This window comes from Leptinotarsa decemlineata, unplaced genomic scaffold, assembly GCF_025532065.1.
Source record: "Leptinotarsa decemlineata unplaced genomic scaffold, Ldec_3_MD MMD2_tig00026361_RagTag_RagTag, whole genome shotgun sequence".
Classification (NCBI taxonomy): domain Eukaryota; kingdom Metazoa; phylum Arthropoda; class Insecta; order Coleoptera; family Chrysomelidae; genus Leptinotarsa; species Leptinotarsa decemlineata.
Window position 1 is genome coordinate 3,758,847 of NW_027412704.1, and position 19,657 is coordinate 3,778,503.

Genomic DNA, 19,657 nt, shown 5'->3' on the forward strand with positions numbered 1-19,657 from the left:
TGGATGAAAATTCCCATAATCGCTGGATTGGGAGAGCAGGCCTACACCCATGGCCACCTCGCTCGCCCGAAATGAATCCCTTAGATTATTTTCTCTGGGGATACCTTAAAGCGTTGGTATACGAAACTGCTATTCAAAGTGAAGAGGATTTACGGAATAAAATCATCAATTCATGTGACATAATAAAAAATACGCCAGGTATTTTCAGAAGAGTGCGAAATTCAATGATGCGGCGGCTAGACAGTTGTATTGAAGCCGAAGGAGGCCATTTCCAACACTTAATTTAGTGCAGTTCGCTAGTCTAGATCTAGATGTTAATGTTATTCAATAATTGTTATTGTTACATAATTAGTAATGAAAAATTGTAAACATAATAATTTCCAAAAGAAACATTTAATTCCCCATATTATTTATTCCTTGCCAGATCCAAGGATATGCAATTAGGTCGACTTTTTTTTCTTAAAAACTAAGCAAGATACGAAAAAAATATTAGAGACAAAAAAGTTGTATTTCTAATTGCTTAATCCAAAGAAATAATAAAAATTGCACAAAAGTCAGTGGCGTACTATTTTAAGTCAAAAATATTCGTTCAAATCCCGCTCGAGACGTCACTGGACTTTGTAAATTGAATCACGTTAGGACTAAATTTGCTCCTTAATGCCAAATTACAACTAAATTAGGTGAAGGATATTTATTATATTTGCAAATAACTTTTTTTTTGTTTAACACCCTGTATCTTGAGAACGAAGGATTTGTGGACCCATGTTTATATGAACATTTCGTCTTAAAATTACCTATGTTGAATTTATGGTACATACTTACTCAACACCCTGTATGTTATCATTTATATTGATTGTTGTAAAAAAGTTCTCTATAGAGTAAGTTCTCTTTGAAACTAATCAATTAATTATCAGCTCTGTACGATGCCACATGCACTTGGAGTGGGGTGTTACCTTCGCGATCCAGCGTGAAACCCACAGGATATTCGAGCAAGGTTTTTTTGGGCGGAGTACCTTGGGACATATCGGAACAATTGCTCGTACAAACTTTCAAGCAGTTCGGACCGATTCGCGTAGAATGGCCGGGCAAGGACAAGCAGGCTTCGCAGCCGAAAGGATACGTTTACATCATTTTTGAATCTGAGAAGAACGTTAAGGCTTTACTGCAGTGTTGCACTAACGATTACGCCAACAGCGGCAATTGGTACTACAAGATCAGCTCTAAGAGAATGAAGGCAAAGGAGGTAAGACGGTCTTCTTTATTTTTTTTTCAAAGTAGATACCTTTTCTAACCTTGTCAAACACTTCTGAATGTGAAATGTAAGACAAAAAGCTTTGTAGATCATTCGAGCGAGTAATGGCCATTTTTCGGGAGTAGAATACTATACTTTTTCTATGACTTACAACAGGAGTACTTTAAAATATAATATATTAGTGAAAAGTGTCTCGAATCTGAGAAATACCATTGAATTTCGCGACAAGTAGTAATCTAAAAAAGCAATTTCACTATACAAATATAGTTCAAAAATTGCTTGAAAAAAAAATTAAGAATTATCGAAGATGTGACTTAACCCGAGAGAACTCGGCTGTCACACTAGCCCAGAGTCTAACCACTATTCAAGAAGGTGCTCACAAGCTAGTGTGACATAATTTAAATTTCTGATCGTTTTCATTTTGATATTAAGTTGAGAAAACAGGTAGGACATGTCCCCTGGATATTCCTGCAGTCCCTGCATGTCCTGCATCTCCCTGTATGGACAAGTCCCCTGTAGGGAGGGGACATGTCCTCCGTGATCTAGGCCAGATATGGTAGTTGTAGACAAAAAACAATAAGAACTCTTTTTGTGTTCGAGCTTTTGAGACTTTATTAGCCTCTTCCTCAGGAACTGAAAAGTGAGGTTATATTAAAAAAGTATGCTAAAGACGTTTGGATCATAACACGTAAAATTATCAAAAATGACGGGTTGTTGACATTTCTTCTGCAAAAACATACAGGGAACATGTCCCTGCAGTCCCCTATGTCCTGCATGTCCATCTCCCTGCAGGAACATTGGGGACATGTCCCTGCGGAGGGGATTATGGAGGACATGTCCCTTGCAGAGAGGATTATGGAGGACGTGTCTCCTGCAGAGAGAATCATTAAAAAACATGTCTGCTACAGGGGCCATGTCCCCCATGATTCAACTAATCCCACACTCTGATTAATTCTTACATTTTTCCTGGGCATACTTTTGTTCAGTTGATAGTTGAGAAAACAGCTAGAAATTCAGGGCAGGTATTGAAGTCGTAGACAAGAAAAAATGAGAACTCTTTTTGCATCACCATCTTGATGGACACAAGGAGGACATGTCTCCTGCTGGGACATGCAGGGGGTATGCATGTCCCTGCAGGGGACATGAAAGAATTTGTGGGATCAAATATGAATGGAGGAAATATCCACTGTAGGGAACATGTCAGCCATATAAATTATTTGATCCGACTAATGTTTTCCCTTTTTCTGGAGATGCTTTTCAATAAGTTTTGTGCTTTATCAAAATTTGTTTTCGTTTTGAGTATTCCAGTAGAATTTCTTTTTTTTCACATACTCTAGCCTGAAAAAGAAATGAAAGTTGAAAGCAACTCAAAAGTCACTCTCTGTTGAAAGAGGTGGAAGAAATTCGAAATTGTGTGAAAAATAATATGTCATTATACGTTTTTCAAAAACTTCTTTTTAGGAAATCTAGTTCCAACCAATAAGTTACTTTCTGTAAAATTCAAGACATTTAGTTTTTAGAAACAAAAATCTTTGAATTATTATTTCACTTGATATAATCCGGAAATTTAATTTTCAAAAATGAAAGGAGTTAACATTGAGTAATAATTTATCTCTCATAAAAGGTGCAAGTTATCCCTTGGATTATAAACGATTCAAACTATACCAAGTCTACTTCCCAAAAATTGGATCCTAGTAAGACAGTATTTGTGGGTGCTCTGCACGGTATGCTCAATGCTGAGGGACTAGCAAAGATCATGAATGATCTTTTCGATGGAGTAGTCTATGCGGGTAAGTTCGACTAGCCACAAGCAGTTATTTTTTTTTGTCCTTTTAATTATAATCGACTGTTTCAGGTATTGACACTGACAAGTACAAATATCCAATTGGCTCAGGACGTGTGACTTTCAACAACCAGAATTCCTATATAAAGGCGGTAGCTGCAGCCTTCATCGAAATAAAGACGTCAAAATTCACTAAAAAGGTAATAGCTGTAATATTATCTTAGATGCTGTGTTGGCAGACCGTCTCTTTTTTATGTTCTGATGAATTTTTGTCAGACTTGAAAATTCGGGAAAACGTTCGGGCAGATTCAAAGATTTGCCCCTCGATTCATGGGATCTTCCCATCAAAACTCCCAGGAAATCCTTTAATATCCTTTAGAAGGTTTACATGAGGACCTCAATGGAATTGATATTGACGAAAAATTGAGAGGCAGCAGAAAAGCGCAAGAGTCCTGGCTGAGATACTTGAACATGAACAACTCAGATTGTAGACAATTTCGTTGGTCAATTTAAATCTACTATGAAGTGCACACACTGCGGATTCTCATCAGTAACCTTCGATCCTTTCTGGGATTTGTCTCTTTCCATACCACAAAGAACTGGCCAATTGAGTTTGTCACAATGCCTGGATTTCTTCACAAGAGAGGAAACTCTGGATGCAGATGAAAAACCAATGTGTTCGAGGTGCAAGGAAAGAAGAAAATGCACAAAGTCCCTATCAATCCATAAGTTTCCCCGTATTTTAGTAATTCATTAAAAGAGATTCTCACCAACGGAAAGATTCAGAGGCAAATTGAATGTAGCCATTCAGTTTTCTTTAGAGGGATTAGATTTGAGCAATTTTGCAGCAGATAATGCGGCTCCTTGTCGTTACAATCTATATGCACTTTCTAATCACAGTGGGAGTACTTAAACGGGCATTACACAGCATATTGCAGACACCCTTATAGTGGCATGTGACATGAATACAACGATTCACACGTGTCCCCAATGTCACCAAAATCGCTTGTGAGTGAGGAGACATATGTCCTCTTTTATGAACAGGAGGGAACAAAGCAGCACTTTTGAGGTGTTTTTTTCTTCTCGCTTTTAATAAGTTAAACTCTGTTAATTGACTTGTATTTCATGACTCATCCAAAAGTGATTAAAAGCTCATATTTGAAAAATATAATGATTCGAATAGTGAATTTATTTCGAATATTCGCTTGATACTTGAAAAAATTTATAAAACTTGCTAATTAGTATTTTTGCTGATAGGATCAAACATTTGACTTCCTCATCATATGTATATATAGTTCAAGTAAACGATATAGTGCAACCCACCTACCATACACTTTTTCAAATGTTTTTGTCTGTAAAACTTCAAGTAGTTGGTTTTTGGTATAGTTATCTTCAGAATACAAATTGTTATCCATTGAAAAACTTTGTATTTCATCTTTCCTCGAATTTTTATTTGGTACTTTGATGAGTTGTCGCGAATGATAGAAAGCGTTGTCAAGAATTATTACACTATTCGCATCCAAATTTGGGATCAATGTGTTTTCAAACCATTCCTCAAAAATATTAGCTTCCATGTTCTTATGATAGTCAACATTGCAGTCCTCAAGTTTTTTCCACATAATTTCGAAGAATTCGGAACCCATCCTTTACTTCCTCCGCAATGCACAATGATTAAGCGCGATCCTTTGTTTGCAGACATGTTAGGCGTACACATTCTCGAACCATCAGTCCACCCTTTCGTAACTGTGTCGTGTCATACCAATTTTCGTTCAAATATTAAATTTGCCATTGTTCTTGTCTATATTTAGTTATTTGTTCTAAGTATTTGTTACGCATTTCCATTATTCTTCTGCTTTCCATAACTGCTTGACGTTTGTTTATTATTTTGAATCTAAATCCCAGTTTTTTTATCCAATTCTGAGGAGTTTTGTCACAGAAGCTCACGTTATGGCCGGAAGTATTCAATTTCTTCCTTATGATTTCAGTTGTAGGAATCTCATTGCTTTTGTAACAGTTAATGATTTTATCAGATGAACATCTAAAGGTTTTGGTAATCCCGTATCACATCGCGTCTTGCGTTCAGAAGGTTTGTTTTTTACTATTTTACGTACAGTTGAGAAAGGAATTTTGGTCAATTCTGATGTTGCTTGTAATAGTTTGTTTCCCTCGAAACCAAACTTGAAATGTATATTCATATATACATTGAAACATACTCTCTGTGTTTCAATGTTCAAATGTATCTGAATCATATTCACTGGTATCTCTTTTTTGCATTGTTCACCAGCGCTATTGGAATCACTATACAGTTGTTATCACACTCGTTATTACTATTAGTACTTGTTCAAGGACGCCACATTTTAAACAGATAACAAGAATTTTAAGTAATTATAACTGCTCCAATATCGAATTTCAACACTCAAATCGCGATCAGTTCCTGAACTGAACATTGACGACACAACGGCGATACTCATCCCCACATTCTATTCGTCACCGTAACATGACTTCAAATTTAATTTTATGACTCTTCAGCCAATCATAAAACCCGGTTAGTAAAAAATGATCCAATACGAACCGCCAATTCTTCAGTCCACGTGGACTAGTTCGCAGCGGCATTATTTCTCTGTATTGGTTTTTTTTGGCCTTTGAGATGCCGATAGCTTTAAGTATTCACAATAAAGGTTACTTCGACTATATCTATATACGATTTTGTTGTCCAACTTCTAGGTACAAGTGGATCCCTACCTGGAAGACTCGCTGTGCTCCATTTGCCAGGTCCAGCAGGGCCCCTACTTCTGCAGAGACATGAACTGCTTCTGCTACTTTTGCCGCACCTGCTGGCAATGGCAACACAGCAGCGAGTTCCGCCACCACAAGCCGCTCATGAGAAACTCGAAGAACAACCAAGTCGTCGGTCTAGGCACCATGCCGCCACCGCCATCTCCAGGTACTTCCGCTTCTTCGCCAAACTAAGCAAGTACTCGCTCACAAATTACTGCTTATTCTTTATAAAGTCTGATCTTGTATACGCTCGTGAGATGGAGTTGCGTTCGATTCGATTATTTACGCTGACGTTGAGCGTATGTAACTATTGTTAAATATTGTTGTTGAACTTGTTACTCAACTGGTTGGTATATATTGTTAGGTTAAGTTTGTTGGAGTTCCTGGTCGGAAATTGACATTTCCTGATGTGTGGCTGTCGGCGGTAGCGCGAAAATTGCGCGGCTAACCGGAAATAAAGAAGTCTGTCTAAATGGTCTTGATTCAATCTTTAGTTTTCGTTGCCTCGTTATTATGTATCAGCAAGTGTCAAATGTCCTACAGGAAGTCTGAGCTAGATTAGTTTGGAGGTTAAAATTCGTAGGTTTATACATATAAACCCGTGACCTTCGAAAGAAGCCTGCGCTAAAATGTGACTTTGGGGTATTTGAAGAAACCTCAAACTGATTTCTCTGCACTGCGGATAAAGTTGGAGCCTGTTGATTGGGCCCTGAAACCGATTCGAATTAATGATTTCATAGTATTATCCGTGTCAAAATTATTTGCAAAAGGAACTAGTCGTGGCTAATATGGTGAGTCTCATTAAAATAGGTGGGAATTTTCACAGAAAGGGTTTTAGATTTTTCCACAAAAGTTTTTTTTGGTTGGTATTTCGCGAACTTCTGCTGCTGATCCTTTTTTTTATTTTTTCTAACTTTTTCAAGAGAATCTGCTACTATTAAACTGTTTGGTATACTTTTTTGTATGGCATACAAGCCATACATAAACATCGAATAAAAATACATTGGTATCTTCACTCGTATAAAGAAATTAAATAAAGATAAGAGGCTTTGATTTTTACAGTGGAATAACTTTGGCCTAACTAAAAATTTTGTTTTGTGCAAAAAAACTGTAAGGCATCATTTGTATGAAACAAAAATTGCGACATTCGTTTTCAAGTTTCAATTTATGAACAGATTTGCGTAGAACTCGTTATGTATATTTTTCAACGCCCTTAACTATTATTTAACTTCAACTGGTGAAATCTTGGTATGATTTTTTTAAGTGGGTTCAATGAGAGGCCTTTTTAACTTTTCACTTTCTCACAGTGGAATAGAATGAAAGTTTCAGCACATATGTCATAATGTCAGAACAGTTCTTGATCAAAAACTAGTACCAGTTTTTGATGGTTCCAGAATTTGTCTAGAACTACCGTAACTGAATCCCAAATACACCTTAAAGCTAGTTTGAACATTCTCCTATCTGTTTCTAACAACAAACTATTGAAGAACAAGATATCATCTCATTTTCTCTCAGAAACATCGAGGACTCTGTTGTGGAAAATAGGTTTTGTGGTCAAGATTTTTACCAGGCAACTTGTTTTGCAGAATTCCCTGCAAGAGGTAGATTAAAATAGCCACAATCAATTAGAAGTTTTATTTATCGAATGGTCATAAATGTTCCCTGGAATTTTTGTATCCAATTTCAGTATGGAGGAAAACAAACTTTTTTTCAAAAAATTATCTTCGTTGTCATGCCCCAAAGTATTTATGACATCAGTAAAATTTTCTGCTAAAAATCCATGATTGGAAAGCAAAGTAGCCAGTTTTTTTAGATTTGCTTATATTCATGATCTAATTCTTGATGAATCTCCAAATAATGCTTAATATTTCACTAGTTTATCTTAATTTTTGCCAAAATTTACCCTTAGATGAGAGGGGGTAGCTTACCTTGTATTTTTGATGTGTAAGTGAACATCTTGAAATGAGTTTTCCTGGTTCTCCGTGTTTGAACATTTTCTAAATATTAGTTCCAGGCCATTATATCTTCAGATGGTGTTTGAAAATTCAATCGGAAAATTTTCTGTGTCTGCAGAAAAGCTTACCTAGAATTTGGCAAGGTTTAAATAGAGTGGCAATCATGGACTACCTAAACTATCAAATTAAAGAAACAAAAAAAGGCGAGAACAGTTGAATGTTGTCAAAAATGTCACTGAAGTCTTGTTGAGTCTGTGTTTTGTCTGAAACGTTGACTAGAGACTTCTTGGTCCGTTTGAGATATCTGGTAAAGATGGTTGAGTTAGAAATAGCCTGTGTAGAGTATGAAGTGTGTGTTAAAATCGTTGACAAAAGACTCCTTGATGCACTTGGAAATCCAGATGCTCACAATTTTGTTGAGAATACGCTGAATGGTGTGAGTGCAGTATAATATGTGTTTGTATGTGTAATATCTTGTAGGGATTAGAGTATTTTGCTATGGAAGTGTGCTGGAAGATGAGAAACTAGATAAACAATCAAACAAACCTACTTTTTGTTAAACAATAAAACACAGAATGAAAATATGACTCTTGAATTGTATATTTTCAAAATCCATCATCGTAAATGCATTAAAACCCGAATCTGAAACACATACCGAAAACAAAAAATTTTTGAGGTCAGTTCTCTAGGCCCTTATCGTGAAGATTCCCCTATCTCTGAGAACAAACTTGCCATTGATATAGAGGTGGCGATATTTCCGAAATTAGTTTGAGGATCCTATTCTGCCCTAAATTTTGTATAACTGTTCCAGAGCCTGATGTCCTAACTCTGCTTGTGCGCCAATCGTGTGACACGTAGCGCGTGAATTTTAAAAAATATCGGAACAAAGTAAATCGAGTAGATTTTACGAATGATTAAAATAATATTCAGACACACTAATGGGACTCTTAGATTCCCCCTATACGTTGAATTTTATTGTTTCAATTTCTAAAAAATATAAAAGTATTTTAGCCATAACATGAAATTTTTATACTTCGTTTGGATTTTTGTTAGTGTTTAACATAACTGTAGTTTTAAGTGTTTGATATTTAAAATTTTAAATTGTAAGTTCAACTTTGGATTTTCTTGGAGGTCGGGTAATTACTTAATATAGTTTTATAAATTTTAAGAGTTTCGCATTACAGTCATCCATACTGTATTGTTTTGTATAAGACTGGTCCGGTGATAATTTGGCTATGAAACAGGTTGTTACGATTTTTGGAATAATAGTTCATGAGACTACTTTTTCGAGATGTAATCATGCTATTATAATTATTATTATTATTATCGAGAGTTTATTAATTAAATATGATTAATCACTAAAAGAATCTTTTCATTTTAGCTCAAGGTGGAGGTGTCCCATATTTGTCGCATGATGCATGTTGTTTTTCACAGTCGCAGTAATTTTTATCATTATTTTATTTTCGTTACCTATGTGTTTTGTGTTCCACTAACATGTTTTATTTATTTTTGTTTCAGTTTTTATTTATCTAGTGAGTAAGGGAGTAACTTTTTTTTTAATTTGGGCGACAGGATTATGAAACGAAGCAGAAGTGTACCTTTTTGAGAAACAATACAAAAAAAGCAGATAGATTGAATGTCTACCTTTTTTGTTTGATGACTCCAACGAAAAACCTCCCACACACCAGAACTGTAAATCTTCGGCGCGCGTTTCGAGAAGCAAGATTTCCTCGTCAGGAGATATACTATACTGATTCTAAGTTGCCGAGAAATTCATTAAAGAGTGAAATATGAACTGTTTGGAATGGGATATCTCATGAAGTGACTTCTGAAGGCGTTCAAAAGTTCAGTGACACTAAACTAGTCTATTTGATGGATATGCACCATGTATTCTTTGACTCTGGTTTCAATAGTTCACCTAGTCTGACCAATATACTTTTTTCCCTCAGTCTTCAGCTTATTTCAGGAATCACAGACTTTCCAGATTCCATAGACGTCTTCTCAGATGATCCAACACTTGAAGTGAACAACCTGAAAGCTAGTTTTTCTGGAAAGCTGAGAATTTTTCGGCACCGTTCAATCACCGTTCAAAATTTGATGTTATAGGTCGAAAAAGGATATAGGTGTGTATCTGATTCAGATCATTCAAATCAGTTCGTTCATTTATTGACATGAGGAAATGTGTCATAATTTCTGGAGTGTGAGAGGTGTTTTTGTTGAATCAGCTCACAATTTAACGAACCTAGTTCATCAGTAAGAATGAGTGAACATAAAGAAATCGAAGAAATTTAGACGAATCAATATATAAATGATATGATTGAAGGGGATTCCAACGATCTTGGTGGTAACTGGGTCTGTCGTAAAAAGTTATCTAACAAAATTATTTTTTCCACGGGCTAGAAATGTGAAAACGGCATTTCCAATGCACGTTTCTTCAACCAAGTTGACGTCTTCAGTTGTTGATCGTAACTGCTTAAGCAAAGTTTGTGGAAGACACGTGAAACAACTGTTTTCACTGTTCTGCTATGTGGAAAAATCATTTCAGTCCTACATCAGATCTGTTGAAGACTTGATTGGTTTGGACTTGTATATCAATTACAACTTATTGTCTTTTATAAAGAAAAGAATGCTAGTTTCATTTTCCTGGAGAGTATTATTGTATGGCGTCCAAATTCTTGTACTTGTCTTGAAAATGTTTTGGGAAATCTGTAGCTAATATCGGGTTCCATGGAGTAGCAAAAATGTGTCGAATTTACATTGGAAAGAGAATCAAAACTTTTGCCAATTTGCCATTATTTTTAACATTGAAAAATCGTTTCATATCATGGACAAAGCACATTTTTGTCTTCCTCAAACAGAGTATTCACAGATGAAGTGTGTATCAAAACTGATTAGTGCCTAATTTTGATAAAAAACGTTGCAACATTCCCTTTGTAACATTCAATTATAATTCACAGGTCAAAATACTTCAATCCATTGTTAATGGTGCAAAAATTTGGATTTTCATCCGTTTCGAGGTGCAATTTATTTCAAATATATACCTTTTATAGCTTAAGGCATCTCTATAAATTTCAGTCACAAACAAAGCAGTGCGAGAAGCTTGAAAAAATATTTTTTACGTATTGAAATCGGCAGATACTTGAAAATCCATAAATTATTCAAGAGAGACTGTGAGGTTTCATTACACAGTTGTACAAAAATGCAACACGTGTTTTGCCATAGAAGGGCATCTTCAGGCGTGTCCAAACTGACTAGTTAGTATAGACAATAGCTTCAGGCGTGTCTATACTAACCAGTTATCAAATACACTAGTATACACACTAGTTAATATAGACACCCCTAAATAGCTTCTTCAGGCGTGTTCATACTAACTAGTTAGTATAGACACCCCTAAATAGCTTCTCCAGGCGTGTCTATACTAACTAGTAAGTAAAGACAATAGCTTCAGGCGTGTCTATACCATCTAGTTATTTAATACACTAGTTAGTATAGACACCCCTAAATAGCTTCTCCAGGCGTGTCTATACTAACTAGTTAGTGAAGACAATAGCTTCAGGCGTGTCTATACTAACTAGTTAGTAAATACACTACATTAGACACTAGTTAGTATCGACACCCTTAAATAGCTTCTTCGGGCGTGTATACTAACTATTGTATAAACTAGTATATACTAACTAGTTAGTAAAGACAATAGCTTCAGGCGTATATATACTAATTAGTTAGTAAAGGTGTGCCTTCACTAACTAGTTAGTAAATACACTAGTATAGACACTAGTTAGTATATACACCTCTAAATAGCTTCTTCAGGCGTGTCTATACTAACTAGTTAGTAAATACACTAGATTAGACACTAGTTAGTATAGACACCCCTAAATAGCTTCTTCGGGCGTGTCTACTAACTATTGTATAAACTAGTCTATACTAACTAGTTAGTAAAGACAATAGCTTCAGGCGTATATATATTAACTAGTTAGTAAAGGTGTGCCTTCACTAACTAGTTAGTAAATACACTAGTATAGACACTAGTTAGTATACACACCTCTAAATAGCTTCTTCAGGCGTGTCTATACTAACTAGTTAGAAGAGATAATAGATTCAGGCGTGTATATACTAAATATTGTCTATTCTAACTAGTTGGTAAGTTCACTAGTATAGACTCGCGTGAAGAAGCTATTGTATAGCGAAACCTGTGTTGCTTTTTTGTAAAACTAGTAATAATCTCGCGGTGTTTTTGAAATATTTTTTTCACTGTTATCTCAAAGTTAATGCATTGGAAAATTACGAGGCCATCAACTAGCAATTTTGGCTAATTATTATTTTTCATTTATGTTGTGTAAAAATTGGAACATTTTTATCGCTATTCACATAGAAAAGTGTTGAGGAAAAATTACAAATATTTTTTTTCTTGACCAAAGTCGATTTGTTTGGAGTGCATCTCGTCAGTAAATACTCTGTGAAATAAATCATATGGATCAATATATTTCCATTTTTATTTTAAATTTCGAATATTTTAAGAGCATTTTTTTAATATTTTGGTGTGGTTTTATACTGAAATTTGGAATTGGGGAAATAGGTACAAAAAGGGTTCCAAATTTTGAATAAGTTGACCCTATATTTTGTAAATTCCACACTTGAAAAATCCTTTTTGTGCCAATTTTTCTATAAACAATTTCTTGCCATGTTTCAAGTTACAGTTTTAAACTTTTAAAAATTTTAGTAAGAAGTCTATTTGATTTTAACAAAATTATCAAGTGTAACATCAAATATGACGCGAGTCATTAGACTTTTGCAAAACTGGTAATTTTAAAAATATTCCTATACTAATCCACTTTTTTAATGGCAGTCTCCATGCCAAAACTCGTTTATAGAAAATATTATAGCCGGGCGATACTTGATGAAAGTCCAATATGACTTATTCAAAAAACACACTTCAATGAAAGTTCACAAAACCGCGACACCTGTTTCGCTATACAATAGCATCTTCAGGCGTCACAATACCTTGTGACAAGTATTGTGACGCCTGAAGATGCTATTGTATAGCGAAACAAGTGTTGCGGTTTCAAGTGGAAATCTCACCTCAAAGTGTGTTTTGAATTCGTTAACAGATATTTTGCTTTGATTTTCACTACAAAAAAATTCGAAAGTGTCAACTGAATGGTGACACTACAAAATATATTCAGTTTTGATAAGCCAAATTGATCAATTCGAATTTTCGCATGGGGACAGCATTCTATATTACGAACGTTACCAAAGGTATAAATTTTATGTAGGATAGAGTTGTGCTGTTTTTATTTGTTTATCGTTTGTGTTAATTTGCATTTTATGGTGGTTGTGTATTTTAACTAGTCAATACATTACCTGCATTCAGAAGATGTTCATCTTTCAAATAAATAATTATGTTGGTGTTTAATGTTTGTTTTTTTTCCCGATAGAAATTGAGTAAAGGAAAACAAGCAACGAGATGATGCTTCGTGATGTTCTTCTTTCACATCGCATTCGACACTGTGAGATTTTCACTAAACAGTTTACAACATGTATTTCGCCATACAGTAGCTTCCTCAGGTATTCTCATAGTGACCAAATTCTACCATATTAGTGCTTCATATAATTACAATTTGAATCATATAATTTTGTACCTATAACATCAAAAAAGGAAATGTCAACAAACTCATCAAATATACATGTTATAAACTAATTACTCATTACAATATTAGAAAACAGATTCAGAATAGGTGAAGACTTCAGTTTCATTTGGTCGTACAATAGATTTTCAAAATTCTCAAAACTGTTGATGTCTAAGCATTCCAAGAGTTTCTAAACTTTCTCTTCGAAATGTAATACTTGCCCCCCTGTCAAAAGATTGCAAATGTGAAATTGGTCTTCACATTCAAAAACTATTTCTGTGTTCTTTAGTTCTTTGAGAAAAAATTCTCTCCGTTTGGCCAATATAAAGTTTTGTGCAGTCACCACTCCTGATCTATTGGACGCTGAAGTTTTCTTAAATTATTATTTGTCTGCTGAGCCTCAACCAAGTCTCCATTTGAAAAAAATCAAGCAATGTTATTGATAGGTTTACGAAACTATGTCATGACGCTTATTGTTTCTTGGGATGGTCCTGCTGAATGGCCTGTTTTATCAGTGGAAAGAATGGAAGTGATGAGAATAACGATTTATTTTTCCAAGAAACTTACAGTTTATAGCTGGGAAAAACAGTAACTCAAAAACTAACTGTAACATACCTGGACCAGTAAAACAGACTAAGATATTATCTATGTGTCTGTAACTGTATGAAAAACTGTTGATTGAGTATCATCAATTTCATTTTCAAGGTTTTCCATGAAAATTTCAGCTAGCAAAGACCTCGAAGGATTTCCCATTATTAGCCCTTCTCTGCATGACTAAAACTTTTCATTGAATTGAAAATAATTTTGAGAGGGTCAAATATTAAGTAGGTCTAGAATTTCCTGTTTTACTACCTGTGATGAAACTGGAAATTCTCAACGGATTTTCCGTTGTCAACCCTTCCCTGCATGAATGAAACTTTTCATTGAATTGGTCCATTGTGAGTTTGCTTTAAACTGTAACATATCTGTGAATACTCATTCAACTTAATTGAAATAAGCGCTCTTTTGCCAATGCGAAACAAGTCAGCTTTAAAATTGTGTTTTCGAGATTCGATGAAGTTGACAAAAACCGGTTTTACCTTCTTCTGATTGGCGAAGATTGTTCTCGATTGGCGAAGATTGTTCTCGATTGGCGAGAGGTCTGGTAAGAATAGTGGATGAGGCTGAACGGTGATTATTTCAATGTGCAAAACTTATATAAGTCTCGTTGATTAAACTGAATTTCCCAACTGAAAGTGATTTGCCAATTACTATAATTAAATGGCATTTACATTATGAGAACAATTAATTTTCAGTTTCAACTTTCAAAAATTGTTTGAGTAAATAAACCAAAAAGAAACAGTGAGAATTCTTGCAAATAAAACGTACCCAGGTTAGCTCAATTATTAGCTCAAAGAATAAACCTCTTGTGCATTTTTCAAATGAATAAGTAGTGTGGTAGAAAAAAAAATCCGGGATAAGAACTAAAATTGCAGGAATTACTGTAATTATATTGTTCATATAATACTTGAGTCTTGGGAGAAGGTAGTAAGTTGAGGTGATTTTTGGATATGTCACTTAGGAATGTAAGAGTTGTCGTTCCTATGGGGGCGACAGCTGGACAACGGAAAACAGATTTTAAACAGACATGAAACTATTTCACTTTCAGAGGTTTTTTTATCTGAGCTGAACCCTATTCAGCATGAAAATTCAATTGACGTGGGAATCAATAACATCGACCTGCAGTTTTTGCTTGGAAAACTTCACTTGCCCTCCAATTTTTCATTGGGAAAATATCTACAGAGTCCATTACTATATCTTGATTCTTTGGAAGAACAAAAAGTTCATCAAAACATAAATGAATGGACATGCAAATGACAATGAGACTCACTGAAAAAACAAATATTTATTGACAATAACAAATTGAACATTATCACATCTTGTATGGTAAAATGTATAATAGATAGGCATCTTGAAAAATATAAGAGAATACTTTTTTGGAATCTTTTAGGGATATTATCTGTGTTTTTATAAAGTTTACTTAGAAATAGTTGAACCAAAACATGGCTTGAAAAACTTGATGTCTGAATCTGTCCTTTTGAACTATTTTGTACTGTAGTATACAATTCTTAAATCCCTTGGAAACCATTTTTAATCGCCAATGATTACAGCAAAATATGCAAGTTCAACTATACTGTTCAGTAATTAATATGACAAATATGGAAATTAAAACCCCCCTTTTTTGTACTAGTACTGAAAGGAAAAATATCGGGAACTATTTCAATGTCCTCTTGTAGAAAATTTGATATATTCCAAGCAAGGATGATGCAGTGCCTATGAATCCCACCTGCCACGTTTTGAGTTTACAAGACCATAGAATTCCTGGAGGAAGAGTATTTACAGCGTGTATCAAATCAATTATCAGTCTGAGAGAAGTCAATATTTCGTATTTTTGCAGCTGCAGTATTTTTTCTAGAGGTATACTGGAAAAGTTTTGATTTGTGTCATAATAGAAATAGAGATGATTTCGTTTTTTTTACCTGTTGTCCTTTGTTACACATTTCTTATGCCTTTGTAAGACAGCAATGTACCTGAAAGTTCTGTAAAATAATGTGAAGTTTGTTAGAAATTCATGTATCACTTTAATAGTACAAAGTTTTAGTGAATAATAATAATGATAATAATCGTCTTTATTATTTCCATATTCAAAAGTATACAATTAATATTAGATTTCAAGGTTTACATATGGAAATAAAGGACGAAGTCTATTTTCACCACAGAAAATATTCTTCCACTTGACCCTAAACAAACCTGTGTAATACAAAGAAAAAATATTGACCTAAAAACAAAAAAAATCTTATGAAATTTGATATTCAAGAAGATGTTCTTTGAAAAATTGACTTGAGTTTGTTAACATTTTGTGTTCTTATAATATTCAGAACCGGATTGCGGATTTATCAGGATTAGTAAGTAGGCAATGGTCTTTTGCAGCTTTCGTGAAAGCTTCAAAATCATTATTAATAAGAATGCATGCATCATCCATCATATGTGGAAGGAAACTATGGTGAAGTTGGGTATCATCAGTGTATGAATGAATATTGCAGGCTTTCGTTCCAGTCAACAGCTAAGGGAAGTATATAGAAAACAGAAGAGGCCCCAGTATAGATCCCTGCGGGACACCTGATTTGAGTGTTGAATATTCATTGGTGTTGAATAAAATATATCACACCAGTCCTGATTGTCGTAGAGGATCCACTTCTCAACACGTGATGAACCAGCATCGAAGTTCTGCCTCATCCATCATACTACCAAGACCTCTCGCCAATCGACTAATACCTTTTCAAGCATGTCGATCTTTCTCACCATAACGGACAGAACTTTTGAGAAACCTTATAACACGAAATTAGGAAGTATCAATCTGTCACAAATCAATGTTTGATAATCTTATTTAAATAGTGATGTAAAATTATTGGAGTTCATGTGTAATAACAAAAATAATTTTTCTGAGACAATACGAATATATTGATGAAAAAATATGTCAGTTACTATTTTACTCTGTTCATTATTTGGTGTTGTTGGGTTTTAATAATATTACTTAATGATGAAATATGAAATTTGCATTAAGTAACAAGCAATGATGGACTACTGTTAGAAATTACGTACCTCAAAAGTGTTAAATAAATAGACAGTACCCAAGAGAACGCACTTATGGTATCCCATTTGTTGTTGTCGATTCCTGTAACTAATTTGTGTTCAGCAAGCCATGACATTTTTTCAATGGGATAGTATACTTGATCAATGATGTTTGTTATAACTCCTAACTGTGCCATGAGCCTGTCGGGTTCCTAAAATGATACTCCACAACTGAACAACCAACACTGTACTAAAAGTAGTTTATAGTTTGTTTGACAAACGTGCTGGTACTATTATTTCATATACAGTTTGGACGTCAAAAGTTCTACCCTCTCAAATTTTGAACTGATCAAAATCAGGCAAAAATATATAGAGGCTTGATATCAGGTGATCTAGCGGGTCATTCCAAGTGACCATATCTGCTTATCTATCCAAGTGAGTTTTCACCTAATGTTTTGTTTCAAAAAGATGAGGAACCTCCTGATTATAACGAACTGGTTCGAAAGCGCTTCAATAACAATTATCCAAATCGGTAGAGAGGCACAACATAGTCACTTAGAATGACCCATTAGATCTTGATTTGACACATATGGATTTTCTGTGGGGCTTGAAAAGAAACTTGGTAGTTCCTTGGTAGTGCTAATTGTTTTACTTATCAAAAAGTACTGAAAATTATTGATTGAATTGAATTGAATTGATATGTCTTTAGGAATGTGTGAAACATACTTTTTTCCCTAATCCATACTCCAAAGTGTATTTCAACATGGGAATGTCATCAAATAAGCGGAGCGTTGCCCTGGCCTCTGACATTTTCTTTCCAAACAGTAACATCTTTTGAGCAAACTCTTCATTATTGTGCAAACCACCACCCAGTTTACTCAAATAACTCAGTGTTCGGAGAATCTGGAAAACATTCTGTTTATGACATATTTTGAGGTAAAAAAAGCCAGTTACCTTATCTCTACCTTTATAGGTTTCAAGAAGAAGGCATATTTCCTCTAATATTTTAGACCACATAGCTCTTAATTATCATTTCTTTGTGGGGATTAGTAGAGAGTAAGAATATTTTTCAATAGAGATTTTCATCATTCAATATTGACAAACTCAACCTTTAACTCTCGATATGCTAATAATGTAAATGACGTTACACAATTACAACCATAATATCATACACAGTTCACAGTAATTTGAGTTTGAATATCTTCTGACACCTGTAGATATCAATTTTTAAATTTAATGAAAGGAGTCAACTTGTACATGAAAAAGTATATTGTGTTGCATAACTTTCAAATGTTGATCAATGGCACTCGTGTTGTCAAAGCTGTCTGCCAAAATATAATAATATGTAAAATTTATATTGTATGGAAATATTGATTCATTTTATGTCCATATATTATATTAAAAATGAAATGAATAGATTCAGGATAGAATAGATTTAGTCAATTCAGTTGACACGGAACCACAGACAGAAGAGTAATGTAATCTACTCAAAAAATTTCAATACGAAATGTCACTTCGACATTTTTTTGATTTCCTAGAGGTTTACACCAAGGGGTTTACAACCCCTGATCTGTGCATCTAGCAATGGACAGATCAGGGGGAACCCAGGGTTAGACACAGATTACAAACATTTCAGTGTTCTGTGATTGAATGGAGTGCAAATTTTTTCTGATTTCAGCTTTGTATGGAGTATCTTGCGACAGTTTCCTACTTGGCCCGATTGCGGAAAGTTATAGTAATTCACATCAGCCGCTGACCACCATACAGTAACCTTCGTTCAAATCGTGGAGCACTCACGTTTCAAATTTCAAACCATCAAAAATCGCTTGAGAGCTGACGCCTAGTTCTTCCACCATCCCACGAACCGTCTGTAATGGATTAATGTTAAAACACGATATGGAAATCATAAGCAAGTATAGTTTTGGTGAAAAGTACTTGCCTCCACCAAATATGCAAATATTTACTAATGTCAAATCGGATCAGATGAATTTCATCGATTATTCGTTAAAGCTGTCAAATGACGCCACGGATCAGTTCATGAATGAATAAATTGTTGGTGAACTTGTTTCTGATGAAAAAAAATAAACGTCGACTGGTGATGTTGACAGGTGACAATACATTATATCATTTTCCAAACAAAACATTTTGGTTCATTGGATAGATATGTATACTTTTCATATTATGAGCCATATTCATTATTAGTATCAAAAATGAACTAGAGGAATGTACAAATAGTACCCACATTCTAACCGCTACTAACCAAAATTTTCGACAGGTGTTATGTGAAAAGTATTGGTCATTGGTTACTGTTGAAACAGCACGATTATGTCATAATTGTCATTATCGATTAGTATTTTGACGTTTGGTTCTCTTGTTTCCTAGTTCTTCAGTAGAACCTTAATAGTGGTGATTTTGAATTGGTCATTTCTGAAACATATCTCAAGAGTCGCAACTACTTATTGACTTTTCACAGCCACCTATTGGATTTATCGGCTCAGGAACTCGAAGAAATTTATCAATTAGTACTAATACAGATTTAATCCTAAATACATCGTTCTTAGAACAATATTGGCTATAAGCATGGTATGAGTACATCATTCAAAGTTTTTCAAACGATTCCAAGAAGAAAATGAATTTGAATAACTTCATGATT

The 19,657-nt window shown here is 34.5% G+C and overlaps 2 protein-coding genes across 4 annotated transcripts in view; one reads left to right on the plus strand and one right to left on the minus strand.

Annotated features, from left to right (window-relative positions):
- orb (polyadenylation element binding protein orb) overlaps positions 1 to 18,789 on the plus strand; it is a 36,818-nt gene extending 18,029 nt beyond the window's left edge. For 2 of the 3 annotated variants that reach the window (XM_074184980.1, XM_074184978.1), the window contains 5 exons: positions 915 to 1,243; positions 2,877 to 3,042; positions 3,108 to 3,235; positions 5,760 to 5,979; positions 18,683 to 18,789. In XM_074184980.1, the coding sequence (XP_074041081.1) occupies positions 915 to 1,243; positions 2,877 to 3,042; positions 3,108 to 3,235; positions 5,760 to 5,979; positions 18,683 to 18,774 (935 nt within the window). In that variant the 3' untranslated portion in view covers positions 18,775 to 18,789. Of the gene's footprint in view, positions 1 to 914; positions 1,244 to 2,876; positions 3,043 to 3,107; positions 3,236 to 5,759; positions 5,980 to 9,149; positions 13,179 to 18,682 lie in introns of those variants that run through there. The other variant, XM_074184979.1, reaches the window with a different exon arrangement.
- On the minus strand, positions 15,263 to 18,322 carry LOC111502880 (peroxisomal membrane protein 11C). Its single transcript, XM_023157044.2, has 5 exons — positions 17,959 to 18,322; positions 17,731 to 17,907; positions 17,035 to 17,216; positions 15,912 to 15,971; positions 15,263 to 15,854 (listed from the first exon to the last, which is right to left on the minus strand). Exons 1-5 carry the CDS (start codon positions 18,019 to 18,021, stop codon positions 15,647 to 15,649), a joined length of 690 nt encoding a protein of 229 aa, XP_023012812.1. The 5' UTR covers positions 18,022 to 18,322; the 3' UTR covers positions 15,263 to 15,646.
- Positions 18,790 to 19,657: the final 868 nt, after the last annotated feature.

What these genes read in the sequence shown, in the direction of transcription:
- LOC111502880 (XM_023157044.2), bottom strand. Translation starts at nt 18,021, where the DNA reads ATGTGGTCTAAAATATTAGAGGAAATATGCCTTCTTCTTGAAACCTAT. An exon ending in ATTTATTTAACACTTTTGAG is followed by an intron (nt 15,972 to 17,034) that starts GTACGTAATTTC and finishes ATTATTTTACAG; the next exon opens with AACTTTCAGGTACATTGCTG. An exon ending in TGTGTAACAAAGGACAACAG is followed by an intron (nt 15,855 to 15,911) that starts GTAAAAAAAACG and finishes AAACTTTTCCAG; the next exon opens with TATACCTCTAGAAAAAATAC.